This window comes from Bos indicus, chromosome 6, assembly GCF_029378745.1.
Source record: "Bos indicus isolate NIAB-ARS_2022 breed Sahiwal x Tharparkar chromosome 6, NIAB-ARS_B.indTharparkar_mat_pri_1.0, whole genome shotgun sequence".
NCBI classification, from domain to species: domain Eukaryota; kingdom Metazoa; phylum Chordata; class Mammalia; order Artiodactyla; family Bovidae; genus Bos; species Bos indicus.
Window position 1 is genome coordinate 85,087,318 of NC_091765.1, and position 17,512 is coordinate 85,104,829.

Here is a 17,512-nt window from a genome sequence, read left to right on the forward strand (position 1 = left end):
ATTGTATAGTATTTGTCTTTTGCTGACTGGGTTATTTCACTTAGCATAAGATTCATTCATGTTGTGACATGTGTCAGAATTTCCCTTTATGGGTGAATGATATTTCATTGTTTGTGTATATGATATTTAGTTTATCGCTTTATCTGTTGATGGACACTCTTGTTGCTTCAACCTCTTAGCTCCTGTGAATAGAGCTTTTATGTAAGTGCTGTGCAAATATCTCACTGGGGTCCTAGTTTCAATTCTTTTGGATACATACCTAGAAGAGGAATTACTAAGCCACATATGTAGACAGGCATTATATTAGAAAATGTGCATTATTCCTACAATATGCTATATAGCTAGTTTATAGAGTGATTTCCCTCCCTAACCCCTCCAACACCCCGTCCCCCCAATTTCCCCCCTACAAAGCCATGTCTTTTGAACATGCTGCCTTCACACTTTGGACATTGGTTAGTGTCTTAATAAGTATTTAACACTAAAGAAGTTAAAATTTATTGAGGAAACTCCATATTATAATCCATAGTGGCTGTTTTTAACATAAATCATCCTTGAGTTCCTTGGGAAGGAAATGGGTGATATGAGGTCAATTTCTTCTATTATGTATATTTGTGCAAATGTGTTTGTGTATAAGCAGGAAATGAAATAAAGCCAGTACACAGAGCTGACAAGGAGATACTGTTAAACAATATTATATTCACATTCTTCATCAATCATGTTGTTTGTTACTAATATAGATTCTTGGAAAGAAGTTACAATGCAGGATTCAACTCACCTTTAATTCTTTTTTATTATTGTTCTACTAAATCATTTATTTATTTGAGACCCTCCTTTGAGAATTATTTTAATTAGTCATTAATATTTCTTTTCCCTATTAGCACTATGAAAAAATATAATTTAATCAGCTTATGTCTACCATTCTTATTCCTTATTCTTTACCTTAAAATTTTTAATAATTTCCAAAACTCTCTGTCTATATTACTAGTCACTGATACTGAGGAGTCTGGTTTTATTGTTTAGAAGTTCTATGAAACAGTCCTATGACTTGCGTTTGTATCCCAGAGGTACACTTGCGTAGTTACTTATTTGAGTGACTGTATTGCTGGATTTGGCTTTCCCTGGTGGCTCAGATGGTAAAGAATCCACCTACAATTCAGGAGACCTGGGTTCGATCCCTGGGTTGGGAAGATCTCCTGGAGGAGGGAAAGGTAACCCACTCTAGTACTCCTGCCTGAAGAATTCCCATGGACAGAGGAGCCTGGTGGGCTAGAGTCCATGGGGTAGCAAAGAGTCTGGACACAACTGAATGACTCAGAACATGGCATTGCTCAGTTTTTTTTACATACAGCACCCTTTGTCCTGAAATCCTATAATTGATGTCACAGTAGGATGTGCTATGTGTAACTGCCGTGAGGGACAATCATCATCACCTGAGACCCAGGGAACACCTGCCCCACAGTGGGAGAGGTAACCCAGAGCTTTCTGCAGCAGAGATCTGGTCACCTTTTGAGTACTTCACTTCTAAGTAAATAAAGCTCCTGGTGAATACTTAGTTTCCTGGAACTGTTTTTTAATTATTTTGTCTTGTGATCCTTGATCCTTTCTAGTTTAAAAGCATGTTATTTTCTATACAGGAATAATTCCATATTTCTCAAAGTTTTCTATTTAAGATTTAGAGGAGCAAAATTTATTTTCTGGATATCTGATTAAAACCATGTTGTTGCTGCTGCTGCTAAGTCACTTCAGTCGTGTCCGACTCTGTGCGACCCCATAGACGGCAGCTCACCAGGCTCTTCTGTCCCTGGGATTCTCCAGGCAAGAACACTGGAGTGGGTTGCCATTTCCTTCTCCAATGCATGAAAGTGAAAAGTGAAAGTGAAGTCGCTCAATCCTGTCCGACTCAATCCTGTCCGACTCTTAGCGACCATGTACTCATCTTTTTAAAACTATTTTCTTCTGTTTAATCTCTGGAAAATAATGACCAAATTTGTATATCATAAAATATACACTTTTTGATTTTAATTATTGTGTAAAACTTCTTTGCAAAAATATATTTTAACAAAGAAAAGAAAATAAAACACTTTTTCAAACTTTAACCTTAAAGGCTGTTTTGATGCTGGTGCTGCTGCTGCTACTGCTAAGTCACTTCAGTCATGTCCGATTCTGTGCGACCCCATAGACGGCAGCCCACCAGGCTCCCCCATCCTTGGGATTCTCCATGCAAGAACACTGGAGTGGGCTGCCATTTCCTTCTCCAATGTGAGTGTTCTTCAAAAGTATAATTTCATCTGTTGATATCAATTTTAATATAATGTCACTGAACTTTCTTAATGCTCACATGATATATTCAGGTAATATTCTATTTCTAGTGATCTGTAGTAGAATTTAAAGTTACTTATCTTCAATGATTTGTCATATTGCCTTGCTACCCAATGCTGCTTCATCTATGCTGTGAAAAATGCATCCATTTTGGATTATTATAGTACATACTGTCTATACAAATTAATTACTGATGTGGACTGATTCTCTTCATCCTCTGATATCTTTATGAAAATAATATAAGCTCATGGCAAGAAAATATGCAAAGGTATGAAAATTTATATAAAGGGAAATAATATTTATTAAAGCTCTCCATAGAGGGATAGTCTTAGTTTCAAATTATATACTTTTAGAAAAGGATGAAATATATTTATTAAGTTAAGATATATAACATGATGACTGATACATCTATATATTATAATATGATTGCCATTTTAATGATGGTTCTAACCTCTATCATGACATATAATTATAATTTCTACTTTGTGGCCAGATAAGTTAACACGTATGTGAGCCTTGAACTTCGAGATGTTCAAGTTGGATTTAGAAAAGGCACAGGAACCAGAGATCAAGTTGCCAACATCCGTTGAATCAAAGAAAAAGCAAAGATATTTCAGAAAACATCTACCTCTGCTTTATGGATTATGCCAAAGCCTTTGACTGTGTAGATCACAACAAACTGTGGAATATTCTTAAAGAGATGGGAATACCAGACCACCTTACCTGCCTCATGAGAAATCTGTATGCAGATAAAGAAGCAACACTTAGAACTGGACATGGAACAATAGACTTGTTCCAAATTGGGAAAGAAGTACATCAAGGCTGTATATTATCATGCTGCTTATTTAATTAATATGCAAAGTACATCATGAGAAATGCTTGGCTGGATGAAGCACAAGCTGGAATCAAGATTGCCAGGAGAAATATCAATAACCTCAGATACACAGATGATACCACACTTATGGCAGAAAGTGAACTAAAGAGCCTCTTGATGAAAGTGAAAGAGGAGAGTGAAAAAGTTGGCTTAAAATTCAACATTCAAAAAACTAAGATCATGGCATTGGGTCCCATCATGTCATGGCAAACAGATGGGGAAACGATGGAAACAGTGACAGCCTTTATTTTCTTGGGCTCCAAAATCACTGCAGATGGTGACTGCAGCCAGGATTAAAAGATACTTGCTCCTTGGAAGGAAAGTTATGACCAACCTAGACAGCATATTAAAAAGCAGAGACATTACTTTGCCAACAAAGGTCCATGTAGTCAAAACTACAGTTTCTCCAGTAGTTATGTATGGATGTGAGAGTTGGATTATAAAGAAAGCTGAGCACTGAAGAATTGATGTTTTTGAACTGTGGTGTTGGAGAAGACTCTTGAGAGTTCCTTGGACTGCAAGGAGATCCAACCAGTCCATCCTAAAGGAAATCAGTCCTGAATATTTTTTGCAAGGGCTGATGTTGAAGCTGAAACTCCAATACTTTGGCCACCTGATGCAAAGAATTGATTCATTGGAAAAGATCCTGATTTGGGAAAGATTGAAGGCAGGAGGAGAAGGGGACAACAGAGGATGAGATGGTTGGATGGCGTCACTGACTCAATGGACATAAATTTGAATAAACTCCAGGGGTTGGTGATGGACAGGAGGCTGGCATGCTGTAGTCCATGGGGTCACAGAGAGTCAGATATGACTGAGTGACTGAACTGAACTAAGTAAGTATGGACTTCTCTGGTGTTCAGTGTTGAAGAATCCACCTGGAGATGTGAGTTTGATCCCTAGGTCAGGGGGATACCCTGGAGAAGGAAATGGTAATCCATTCTAGTATTCTTTCCTGGAAAATCCAATAGGAAGAGAAGTCTGGTGGGCTACAGTCCACGGGGTGGCAAAAGTCATATAAGACTTAGTGACTAAAAAACAAGCAATAGCTAGGTAAGTCATGTTTTTAGTTTGTAGCATTAAGTCCTATCTTTCCTAGTACCTAGGAGGGTGAGTTTGTATAAATATAAATTCACAGAAATTTGTTTTAAATAAGTGAAAGAGTGAAATAAAAATATAAAAATATTTTCTTGGGCTCCAAAATCAAGAATCTCAATAGTCTTCTCCAACACCACAGTTCAAAAGCATCAATTCTTCAGAACTCAGCTTTCTGTATAGTCCAACTCTCACATCCATACATGACTACTGGAAAAACCATAGCCTTGACTATCTGGATCTTTGTTGACAAAATAATGTCTCTGCTTTTTAATATGCTGTCTAGTTTGGTCATAACTTTTCTTTCAAGGAGTAAGCATCTTTTAATTTAATGGCTGCAGTAACCATCTGCAGTGATTTTGGAGCCCCCAAAATAAAGGCTGCCACTGTTTCTACTGTTTCCCCATGTATTTGCCATGAAGTGATGGGACTGGATGCCATGATACTAGTTATGAATGTTCAGTTTTAAGCCAACTTTTTCACTCTCCTCTTTCACTTTCATCAAGAGGCTCTTTAGTTCTTCACTTTCTGCATAAGGGTGGTGTCATCTGCATATTGGAGGATATTTATATTTCTCCCAGCAATCTTGATTCCAGCTTGTGCTTCATCCAGCTCAGCCTTTCTTATGATGTACTCTGCTGCTGCTGCTGCTGCTAAGTTGCTTCAGTCGTGTCTGACTCTGTGTGACCCTAAAGGCAGCAATCCACCAGGCTCCTCTGTCCCTGGGATTCTCCAGGCAAGAATACTGGAGTAGGTTGCCATTTCCTTCTCCAGTGCATGCATGCATACTAAGTCACATCAGTCGTGTCCGACTCTGTGTGACCCTATGCACAGCAGCCCACCAGGTTCCTCTGTCCACAGGATTCTCTAGGCAAGAATATGTATGTAAGTTAAATAATCAGGGTCAAATACAGCTTTGACATACTCCTTTTCCTATTTGGAACCAGTCTGTTGTTCCATGTCCAGTTCTAACTCTTGCTTCCTGACCTGCATACAGATTTCTCAAGAGGCAGGTCAGGTGGTCTGGTATTCCTATCTCTTTAAGAATTTTCCACAGTTTATTGTGATCCACACAGTCAAAGGCTTTGGCATAGTCAATAAAGCAGAAATAGATGTTTTTCTGGAACTCTCTTTCTTTTTTGATGATCCAGTGAATGTTGACAATTTGATCTCTGGTTCCTCTCCATTTTCTAAAACCAGCTTGAACATCTCAAAGTTCATGATTCACATATTGCTGAAGCCTAGCATGGAGAATTTTGAGCATTATTTTACTAGCGTGTGAGGTGAGTGCAATTGATCATTCTTTGACATTGCCTTTCTTTGGGAATGGAGTGCAAACTGACCTTTTCCAGTCCTGTGGCCACTGTTGTGTTTTCCAAACTTCCTGGCATATTGAGTGCAGCACTTTCACGACATCATCTTTTAGGGTTTGAAATAGCTCAACCGGAATTCCATTGCCTCCACTAGCTTTGTTCATAGTGATGCTTCCTAAGGCCCACTTAAATTCACATTCCAGGATGTCTAGCTCTAGGTGAGTGATTATACCATCGTGATTATCTGGGTTGTGAAGATCTTTTTTTATTTTTATTTTTTTCAGTTCTTCTGTGTATTCTTGCCACCTCTTCTTAATATCTTCTGCTTCTGTTAGGTCCATACCATTTTCTCTTTTATCGAGCCCATCTTTGCATGAAATGTTCCCTTGGTATCTCTAATTTTCTTGAAGAGATCTCTAGTCTTTCCCATTCTGTTGTTTTCCTCTATTTCTTTGCACTGATCACTGAGGAAGGCATTCTTATATCTCTTTGCTCTTCTTTGGAACTCTGCATTCAAATGGAAATATCTTTCCTTTTCTCCTTTGCTTTTTGCTTCTCTTCTTTTCACAGCTATTTGTAAGGCCTCCTCAGACAGTCATTTTGCTTTTTTGCATTCCTTTTTCTTGGGGATGGTCTTGATCCCTGTCTCCTGTACAGTGTCATGAACCTCTGTCCATAGTTCATCAGGCACTCTATCAGATCTAGTCCCTTAAACCTATTTCTCACTTCCACTGGATAATGGTAAGGGATTAAACTTAGGTCATACGTGAATAGTTTAATGGTTTTCCGTACATTCTTCAATTTAAGTCTGAATTTGGCAATAAGGTGTTCATGATCTGAGCCACAGTCAGTTTCTGATATTGTTTTTGCTGACTGTATAGAGCTTCTCCATCTTTGGCTGCAAAGAATATAATCAATCTGATTTCGGTGTTGCCCATCTGGTGAAGTCCATGTGTAGAGTCTTCTCTTGTGTTTTTGAAAGAGGGTGTTTGCTATGAGCAGTGAATTCTCTTGGCAAAACTCTATTAGCCTTTGCTCTGCTTCATTCTGTACTCCAAGGCAAAATTTGCTTGTTACTCCAGGTGTTTCTTGACTACCTGTACCACTGCTCCAGTATCTTGCCTGGAGAATGCCATGGACAGAGGAGCCTGGTAGGCTATTATTGTCCATGGGGTTGCAAAGAGTTGGACATGACTGAGTGATTAACACTTTCACTTCACTTTTCACCACTGCTGCATTCCTCCCACCTCTCAAATATATTATTTTTTTTAAGTGAATATACAATTTATTTAACATTCAAACTTCATTAAGACATGTGCAATATGGCAATTTTACTGGGGGTTTAACCCTACCTAGGATGATTGCTTGCTGGGGCTTAGCAACAGGGTCCAGTTCACACTTAGCACTAAATACTTTATTGAATAAATATAATACCAAACAAAATGCATTCAAATGCTAAAAAAAAAAAAATCAATTTTAAAGGCCTTTCTATTCAGGCTAATGACAAACACAATAAAGGCAGATATGCTAGTTTAACATAATTGGCTGATTTTATACAGCACTTATATCTTTTAGTCCACAAGTATATTATTAAATGATAGAGAACATCTAATACAACCATTTCTACAGAACTAGGAAATAAATTTCTAAGAAAGAAAGATTTTACAGACCCCATCTTTTATACCCACCGCAACAGTCTAACTCTAAAGAGGATAAAGCCAATGACTTTCCTCACAAGAGCTCACGACTAATGTCACTTTGCTATCAAAATCTGTATTTCTGATCCGTTATGAGCATTGAGACAAGATTCAAATATTCCCAACAAAAGAAGCACAATGCACGTTGTGATCACCTATTCAGCAACAGCGAGCACTGCATTCAAAACTATCTCATCCCAGGATGAGTGTCATATGTGTCATATGCCTGGAAATGCAACTATATACATATTTTACATGCTTGCTTTTTTATTTGTTAAGAGAAGAAAGGAAAAGATACATGCACTTCTACTGTTTTATGAATTACTTGTCTTTATCACTGCTCTTTGGTCTATCATGGGGATTAGAATTGTAGTCTGGGTTTGCTTTCTTCAGCCATAGGACTTCTCTCAGTTTTTCCTGTAGAGCACATTTCCCAGCAATAAATTTTCTTTTGGAGTTAGAGCACACAAGAGTATATTTTTCACTCATATTTCAAAAATAGTTTTGCTTGATAATGAATTTTAGGCTGAAAGTTTTGACTCTCAGCACTTTAAAAGGTCATCCCACTGCCATGGAGCATTCCTTATTTCTTATGAGAAATAAGCATTATCTTCACACTCACTTGTAAAAAGGAATTATTTCTCTTTTAGTTCTTCAAGACTTTTTGCTTTAGCTTTCAACATTTCACTAGTGTCTGTGTATGGCTCTCCAATATTTATCCTACTTGAAATTAGTTGGACAATTGGGATGTGTAGTTGGGATTTTGCATCATAATTGGAATGTTTTCACACATTTAAAATAAAATATTTTGCTCTGCACCTTTTCTCTTCTAGCTCTCTCCTCCTGAGTATGTTACTGTGGTTTATTATGTATCACCACTCTCTAAACTTCTGTTCATTATTCTTTTTTTTCTGTCTGTTCATTTGATTATGTTAACTTATTGATCTATAATATGTTTAAATTTCCTGGCTTTTTCATCAGCTTCTTAAAATCTACTATTGACTCCCTCTGGTGAATTTTTCATTTCAGATATAGTAATTCTCAACTCCAAACTTTCCATTTGTTACTTTTGTAAAATATTATTTCTATCTTTTATTTATAGGCTCTATTAAATTGAATATTATTATAATACATTGTCATTATACTTTTCTTCTTTAAGCATAGTTGCCTGAAGATAGGTTTCATGCTTACAAGAATTTATCCATTACTTCTAAGTTCTCCAGTTTGTAGGAATATCACAATAGTAACCTATGGTCTATTATATTCTTTATTTTAGTTTCTAATTTTATTTATTTGTATTCTTTGTCTTTTAGCTAGACCTCAGGAAGGCTCTCCTTAGCTGTTTCTTTCTCTGGTTTTCTCTGATAAACTAGCTTGCCAGTGGTTTAGCTTGTATCTGTCATGAAGCAATCAGCTTCCTCTTAACTGCTTACCAACGTATCTTTCATAGTTTGTGAGTAATTATAGGCTTGAACTTCCCACAGTTTGATAAAAAAATAAAGTGAGTGCTTTGAAAATGGCTTTTATGTCCTAGGGCTTACTTAATACCTCAATTAGTAAAGAATCCACCTGCAATGCTGGAGACTCCAGTTCGATTCCTGGGTCGGGAAGATCCCCTGGAGAAGGGAACAGCTACCCATTCCAGTGTTCTTGTGCTTCCCTTGTGGTTCAGGTGGTAAAGAATCCGTCTTCAATGTGGGAGACCTGGGTTCTATCCTGGGTTGGGAAGATCCTCTGGAGAAAGGAAAGGGTACCCACTCCAGTATTGTGGCCTGGAGAATTCCATGGACTATATAGTCCATGGGGTTGCAGAGAGTCGGACATGATTGAACGACTTTCACTTTATGTCCTAAGTCTCCCTATCATGAAACTCTGCACCTTGGCTTCCAGACCTGGGGATAGAGATCAAGGCACACTTCCTTCTCTGTGACATCCCTCTTTTAATTGTAAACAGTAGGGTTTATTTTTAGCTTGCCTTTTTCATCACAGAGCCTCCATTCTATGAACGAACTGAGCAAACAACTGCCCTATGACTGGGGTTGTGTGGAAGAAGGGGGAACTTTGTTGGTCATACTTGTCTGGAACTTAGCTACTGTAACACACAGCTAGGGTGTGTGTGTGAGAGAGAAATTCAAGTGTCTTGATCCTTCTATGAAGATACAATAACATGCAAATAGGAGCTGCAGGTAGTGAGAGCCAAGTGTTCTTTCTGAACCTACTTAGAGTGGAATCTATTTTTCTGCTAATGGATAGTATGAGAGGGAGCAGTTTGGGTTTAAACATCACAGGCTTTCAGCAACTTTACTGTTAGTGTATTTTTCTGGAACAAATGTGTCTTTATTTGCTGCATGTCTTTTTAGGGCATTTTCTAGACACTAAATAGTTGTTTTAAAGTATCATTTTCAGTGGTTAATCTTTCTTTGTGTAAGAGCTTGTCCATGGAATATGTCATGTTGCCATTTAAGATGTGGGAGGTTTGGGGTTTCCCTGGTAGCCCAGTGGTAAAGAATCTGCCTGGCAATGTAGGAGACATGAGGTTTGATCCTTGATCCAGGAGGATCCCACATGTCGTGGGATGAATTAAGCTGGTGCACCACAACTATTGAGCTTGTGCTCTAGAGCCTGGGAACCACAAATAGTGAGCCCATGCATTGCAGCTACTGCCCTAGAACCTGTGCTCCCCAACAAGAGAAGCCACATCAACGAGAAACTTGTGCATTGCAGCTAGAGAGCAGCCCCCACGCCCTGCAGCTAGAGGAAAGGCTGCGCAGCAACAAAGCCACAGTACAGCCAAAAAAGAGTCAGAGGTTCCAGGAGTAAAATTTTCTATCTACCTATCTGTTTCTATCTATCTATGTACCTTGAAGTGTAGTTTATTTATAATTTTGTGTTAGTTTCAGAGGTATAACTTAATGATTCAGTGTTTCTGTAGGTTATATTCCATTACACATTATTATAAGACATTGGGTATAATTCCCTCTGCTATCCATTAGATTCTTTTGATTATCAATTTTTGTGATTATTTGTTTACATCTCTTACTCCATACTCTTAATTGGTTGCTCCCTTCCTGCTATTTGGTAAGCATGATTTTATTTATTGCCTATGTCTGTGAATCTGAGTCTATTTCGTATATAGATTCATTTGTATTATTTTTTAGATTCTACGTATAAATGGTGTAGTATTTTTCCTCTGTGTGACATATTTCACTAAGAATAATGCTTTCTAGTTCCATCCGTGTTGCTGCAAATTGAAAAATTTTATACTTTCTAAGGGTGAGTAATATTATTTGTACATATATCCTACATCTTCTTAAGATAGTTATCTGTTGATGGGCACTATTCTATTTCCCGGATGACTTATTTTTTCTTCTGTGTCATTTAGTTAGCTATTCATTGTTTATAAATTGCTTTTTATCTCAAATTTAATTCGTTTTCATTGGTTGATCTTTATATTTTCTAACTACATGTTATAATGATCAGTGTTTTTATCTATAACGTTTTCTTAATTTAATTAATACTTTTATTACCTCCTTTTAAAGCTCAGTACCTGATAGACTGGTAATGGCTGTTTCATCATTTGCTATTTCAAGGGATTTCTCTTGCTCTTTTAATGGGAATGTTTCCTCTTCTTTTTCATTTCACTTAACTTTGCCTCTCTGAATTTAGGAGAAACAGTTCTGTATTGTGGTCTTGAAAGGGTGTTTTTATGTGTGAGTATCCCTGTGTAGACTGCATGGTTTCAATGTCTTTGGTATGAAGGCTGATTTAGAAATGGATGCCCATCATGTCTTCCATCAGGGTGTGTGTGCTGGGTGTTATCACCTTGATAGGGGGCATTGTTGCTGCTTAAGTGTCTAAAACCCAGAAGGATGTAAGGTGGGATTCCCTCTCTGCTCCAAGCTGTTGCCACCCTATCATAGGCAGAGTCTATTCACTGCTTGCTGGAGTAGAAGCCCTGAGAGTTAGGCTTGATCAGGCTATTTTCACAGTAATTATTTTCCTTTTGCCATGGGTGGAGAGTACTGAAGTCAGTGAGGTGTGTGTGCTCACAGAGGTCCCATACACCACCTGTGTAGGTATGCTCATGTGCAGCCTAAGCTTGTGTCCTCTCCCTTGTGTGGTTGTCCAGACATAATGTAAGTCTGTCGTGTAGAGTAGGTGGGGCCAGAGTACTTGGCCAGCTGGGAGAGGGACTATGGCACACTCATCATGCTGACTTTTGAGATAATGTCTAAGTGTCAACATTGGTGGTGGTCACCTCTTCCAGACCACACTCAAGGTCTCAAGCATTTTCATCATAGCTATGGAGAAACCATAGCTTTGATTATACACAACTTTGTTAGCAAAGTGATGATTCTGATTTTCAATACACTGTAGGTTTCGCATAGTTTTCTTTCCAATGAGCAAGCATCTCTTAATTTCATGGCTGTAGTCATCATCCAAAATAAAATAAATTCTGTCACTCCTTCCCCTTTTTCCCTTCTATTTTCCATGAACTGATGGCACCAGATGCCAAGATCTTAGGTTTTTTTTTAATGTTGAGTTTCAAGCTACCTTTTTCACTTTCCTCTTTCACCCTCATCAAAAGGTTCTTTAATTCCTCTTCACTTTCTGCCATTAGAGTGGTATCATCCATATCATTGAGGTTATTGATATTTCTCCCAGCTTGGGATTTATCCAGCCTGGTATTTCACATATTGTACTCTGCTTATAAATTAAATAAACAGGCTGACACCATACAGCTTTGTTATACTTCTTTACCAAATTTGACTCAGTCAGTTGTTCCATGTCTGGTTCTAACTGCTGTTTCTTGACCTGCATGCAGGTTTCTCAGGAGGCAGGTTAAGGTGGTCTGTTACTCCCATCTTTTTAATAATTTTACACAGTGTGTTGTGATTCACACAGTCAAAAGCTTTTGCATAGTCAATGAAGCAGAAAATTTTTTTCTGGAATTCCCTTGCTTTGTCTATTATCCAATGAATGTTGGAAATTTGATCTCTGGTTTCTCTGCCTCTTCAAAACCCAAGTGTACATCTGGAAGTTCCTGGTTCATGTACTGCTGAATCTTAGCTTGAAGGATTTTTTAGCATAACCTTACTAGCATGTGAAATGAGTGCAATTGTGCAGTAGTTTGAACATTCTTTGGCATTGTCTTTCTTTGGGATTGGAATGAAAACTGACATTTTTCAGTGCTGTGGTCACTGTTGAGTTTTCCAAATCTGCTGATGTATTGAGTGCAACATTTTAACAGCATCATCTTTTAGGATTTTTAAATAACTCAGCTGGAATTTGATCACCTCCACTAGCTTCGTTCACAGTAATGCTTCTTAAGGCCCACTTGACTTCTCACTCTAGGATGTCCAGCTCTAGGTGAGTGACCACACCATTGTGGTTACCTGGATGACTGTGACCTTTTTTGTATAGTCTTCTGTGTAATCTTGCCACTTCTTACTCTCTTCTGCTTCTGTTAGATCCTTACCATTTCTGTTTTTTATCATGCCCATCCTGGCATGAAATATTCCCTTGATATCTCCAATTTTCTTGAAAAGCTTTCTAGTCTTCCCCATTCTATTGTTTTCCTCTATTTCTTTGCATTGTTCGGCTAAGAAGGCCTTCTTTTCTCTCCTTGCTGTTCTCTGGCACTCTACATTCAGTTGGGTTTATCTTTCCCTTTCTTCCTTTCCTTTTGCTTCTCTTGTTTCTTCAACTATTTGTAAAGACTCCTCAGACAACACCTTGCCTTTTTGAATTTCTGCTTCTTTTTGCTGGCTGTATAGAGCTTATTCATCTTCAGCTGCGAAGAACATAATCAATTTGATTTCAGTATTGACCATCTGGCAATGTCCTTGTGTAGAATTGTCTCTTGGGTTGTTGGAAAGGGGTGTTTACTATGATCAGCATGTTCTCTTGATAAAACTCTGTTAGCCTTTGCCTGCCTCATTTTCTACTCCAAGTTCAAACTTGTATGTTATTCCAGGTTACTTTTTTGACTTTCTACTTTTGCATTCTAATCCCCTATGATAAAAAGGACATCTCTTTTTGGTGTTTGTTCTAGAATTGGTTGTAGGTCTTCATAGAACCAGCCAACTTCAGCTTCTTTGGCATCAGTGTTTGGGGCATAGACTTGGATTATTTGATGTTGAGTAGTTTGCCTTGGAAACAAATTAAGATTATTCTTCATTTTTGAGGTTGCATCCAAGTACTTCACTTTAAACTCTTGTTGATTATGAGGGCTACTCCATTTCTTCTAGGGAGGGATTTTTGCCCACAATAGTATATATAATGGTCATCTGAATTAAATTCACCAAACCTGTTCATTTTAGCTCACTAATTTAGTCTTTCCATCTTTAGCTTGACCATGTCCCATTTACCTTGATTCATGGACCTAACTTTCTGGGTTCCCTTGCAATATTGTTCTTTAGAGTATCAGACTTGACTTTACCACCAGAAACATCCACAATTGAGTGTTGCTTCTGCTTTGGCCCAGCCACTTCATTCTTTCTGCAGCTGTTAGTTATAGCTCTCATCTCTTCCCCAGCAGCATATTGGACACCTTCTGACCTGTGGGGCTCATCTTCTAGTCTCACATCTTTTTGCCTTTTCATACTGTTTATGGAATTCTCTTGGCAAGAATACTGGAGTGGGTGGCCATTTCCTCCTCCAGCGGACCTTATTGTGTCAGAACTCTTCACCATGAGCCATACATCTTGGGTGGTCCTGAATGGCATGGCTAATAGCTTCATTTAGTTATATAAGTCCCTTTGTGGCAACAAGGCTGTGATCCAGGAAAGGGATATTAATTCTATTTTTCTTAAAAAATGTATCAATTATCTAAAGAGGTTCTGTAAAAAAAATTCTACAGTAAATTTTCCTATAATTTCCCAAGTCTCAATGTTTCAGTTTATTTTTAATATAAATTATGCCTTAGGCTGAAGAATATCATATAATGTGGATGATGGTCCTCTTAATTAATAAGATAAGAATGTGTTTCCACACCTACACCGCTTTAATCATAAACTGTTTTCCTGGTGTACATTTTTCATAAGTGATCTCAGATTGCTTTCATTTGATTCACTAATTTGTCCTAAAATTTGTAATTTTTGTATTGTACTCATTGTTTCTGATTAGGTCAGTCATAGTGGGCCTAGGTTTAAAGGAAATGATGTCTATATTATTTCCTGTCATGATAAAGGATTGAATACTTATGTATAAGTGTTGTGGGAGGGACAAGGCATTAGCGCCTTGATGAAAGAGACAAAAGAATGATAAATACTGATCTAAAGTGTGGTTCAAAATATATTATAATGTAATAGTATTTAATTCAATCTGTACTCAACAAACCCAAGGAATATCACATCATATCTGCAAGTAGCTAAGTGGTGTTGTGTCCAGTTTCATAAGAATATATATAGATTTAGATATGTATATAGATACAATCTGTAGATATAGTCAGGTTCATTAGGAGAGAATGGAAATTCAGTAAGTCCCTTTATATAGTCCCTATATATAGTACAGGCTATATATTTTCTTAATATACACTTGAGAACTTACATTCATTATCAAAGGAGTGAAAATAATAGATGACTAAAAAGTGAATGAGAAAAGAGAATTAGGTCATGAAATTAAAAATGTTTGCAAATATCTCAGTCTTATAATAGGAAATAGGTAGTAGTTGCTGTATTTCTAATTCCACAAACACTGTTCTGGGAAATGAGTTAAATTGGATGAAGTCAAATGTCTTGCCATAACTTTAAGAAGTGATGCTGAGGCTGAGTGCACAGTGAAAATGAAGAACTGTTAATGACCTCTCAAATAAAATTAAAAGACATATCTTTTTACAGAATTCCAATTATTGAGCAATTTCTATAGCAAGGAGAAACTAAAAATTCTACATCAAAATGAAGTTACGAATTCTGAAAATCTACAAAATAATGTGGATGCTATGAGTAGACTTGCTATTGTCCTTGTTTTTACTCTCGATATGTCAAATATAATTACATTTGTTAATTTCTTTTTAGTATAACTTTAGAAGCTCAGTCGGTAAAGAATCTACCTGAAGTGCAGGAGACCCGGGTTCGATACCTGGATTGGGAAGATCCCCTGGAGAAGGAAATGGCAACCCACTCTGCCAGGAGCCAGCACGGGAGTTCCCACCCATGACAAGGTCATGCGGGAGAGCCCTGACGGGCAAGGTGAGTCAGGGCTCGAGAGGCCCCCTGGACCTGCCTGAGCATCTACCCCAAAACCAAAATTTGTCTGTTATACTATTTCACGACTTTCACCAACTTTTCTGACACTAACAGGGGGCTATCCCTGACCACCTTTCTCTGAAGAAAGTCAATTTAGAGCTCTAGTTAATAAGTCTCCTGGGCATAATAGGAGTGTTTCAATTCAAACCCCTCTGATGACTTTCTAGCTTGCCTGACAGGTTTGTTCGGACTCCTGCAGCTATGCATGTGATTGTTCATAGCCTCCCAACCACGAGAGGCACGGGAAGCTTAAGATATTCTAATAATGCAGAGATTCTCAGAGAGTTAAAATTATTAGAATAGAACTAGTAGAGGATTTCTTTTTTGAGCTAATGCTTGCTGCCAAGTATCCATACCCCTTACCTACTGTGTCCCTGGGAGTGTATTGATTAATATAGTTGGTATATAGAAATGTAAGTAGTAGTTTTAATGTTTGTAACCTTGGACCCTTGAGTTAATTCTTTTCTTGTTATAGCCTACCACACTTTTGCCCTATAGGAATACAACTTTATCTAATGTTTTTGGAGGGTGGCACCTGACTTTAGAATAATCACCTTTAGAGAAAGATAAGTTTTCTGAAGAAAGGGTCATAAAATGTTAACAAGCCTCCTGGCCAGAAGATAATGTAAATCACCTAAAGCTTTTGCATATGATAAGTTTGCAGAAAGAAAGCCTGGCTTCAATAGGATCAAGGACTGCTGACCTTGCATGACTCTACCCCCCCCCCCCCAATTATCCTCTATGCACAACTTAAGGTATAAAAACTACTTTGGAAAATAAAGTGTGGGCCATGCTCATCAAGCTTGGTCTCCCCATGTTGTTCTTTCTATTTCCTTTTCCTTTTCAGGCTGATTCCCTGGAGCGCAAGGGCCCTCTGCATTCACTTTCCTGCCTGGGCTTCTAAGACCCACTCGAGAAGGTGCCTAAGGTGGGACACCTTCAGCTATTTGAGAGGGCACCTGCAGCCTATGTGAACAGACCAAGTCCCATGCTGGGGCTTTATTGGCTTTCTGCATAAACCAAGGAATATCAGCCTCTTTTCTCTCCTCTATTTTCTTAACTGCAAAATTCTTTCCTTATCTCTTTCTCTATTTCTCTCAGTCGCCAATGCTGTCCTCCTGAGGGAATCCCTGGATCCAACCGGGGCTGGACCCCGGTAAGTGATGCCCGAACCAGGCTCCCGGTAAGAAAGAGATTAAACACAGAGATAAAAAATATTTTGTGGGACATATTAGAGCCCATTCCGGCTTGCCTGGCCCTTTACATGAAGGAAGTGCTTTGGCAGATGCATTGACTAAAGTAAGGAAAATCTCATGGACACAGGAGCCTGGTGGGCTGCAGTTCATGGGGTCACAAAGAGTCGGGCATGACTGAGCGACTAACACTCACTTACTTACTTAGAATTAAAGTAATAAATTTCAATATATAAGCTTACAGTTTTATTTTCATTCAATTTTTTGCCAGTGTTTTTCCTTGGCAAGCCATATTTCTAACTCAAGTAGAAAATCCCTTGAAAATGAAGTTTATATTTTGTCACAAGAGGATGGGAAACTTATCATAATTTTTCCAACTGGAATAAATTGGAGGAGTGCTATCTATGGGACAAACCTGCTTGAGGTCTCAGAAAAAGCTAGTCTCTTTTCCCCTTCTTTCCTTTGCCAGCAAACTTCTGGTAACAAAACAGGCAACACTTTGTGATGACAAATGCACCAGTTGCTACGCAGGCTAGCAGAAACCCAATCACGTCCAGAGAGTGGTACTGGAGCCAGGTGAGGTTGTGGACAGCTGGTCGCAGGTGCTTGGCTCCTTTGTGGCGCATGACGAACTCAATCCAGAAGACTGCTAGGTCTAGGGGCTTTACAGGCCGATCATGATGAATGGCTGATAACCTCATCATATTCTCTTTGTAGCTGAAGGGAAATCAAACAGACATGGATATATAGAATGAGCTATAATTTAAAATTT

At 38.2% G+C, this 17,512-nt stretch overlaps 1 protein-coding gene and 1 pseudogene across 3 annotated transcripts in view; both read right to left on the bottom strand.

The window, feature by feature from the left end:
* The window catches only part of LOC109560049 (UDP-glucuronosyltransferase 2B31-like), a 36,705-nt pseudogene extending 22,802 nt beyond the window's left edge, over positions 1-13,903 (bottom strand).
* Positions 6,861-17,512, bottom strand: part of LOC109560529 (UDP-glucuronosyltransferase 2B4-like) — a 31,340-nt gene continuing 20,688 nt past the window's right edge. Inside the window, exon 6 of one of the 3 annotated variants that reach the window (XM_070791546.1) lies at positions 6,861-17,457. In XM_070791546.1, coding sequence (XP_070647647.1) covers positions 17,178-17,457 — 280 coding nt within the window. In that variant the 3' untranslated portion in view covers positions 6,861-17,177. The remainder of the gene's footprint in view (positions 17,458-17,512) is intronic. The other 2 variants (XM_070791547.1, XR_011567212.1) reach the window with 2 other exon arrangements.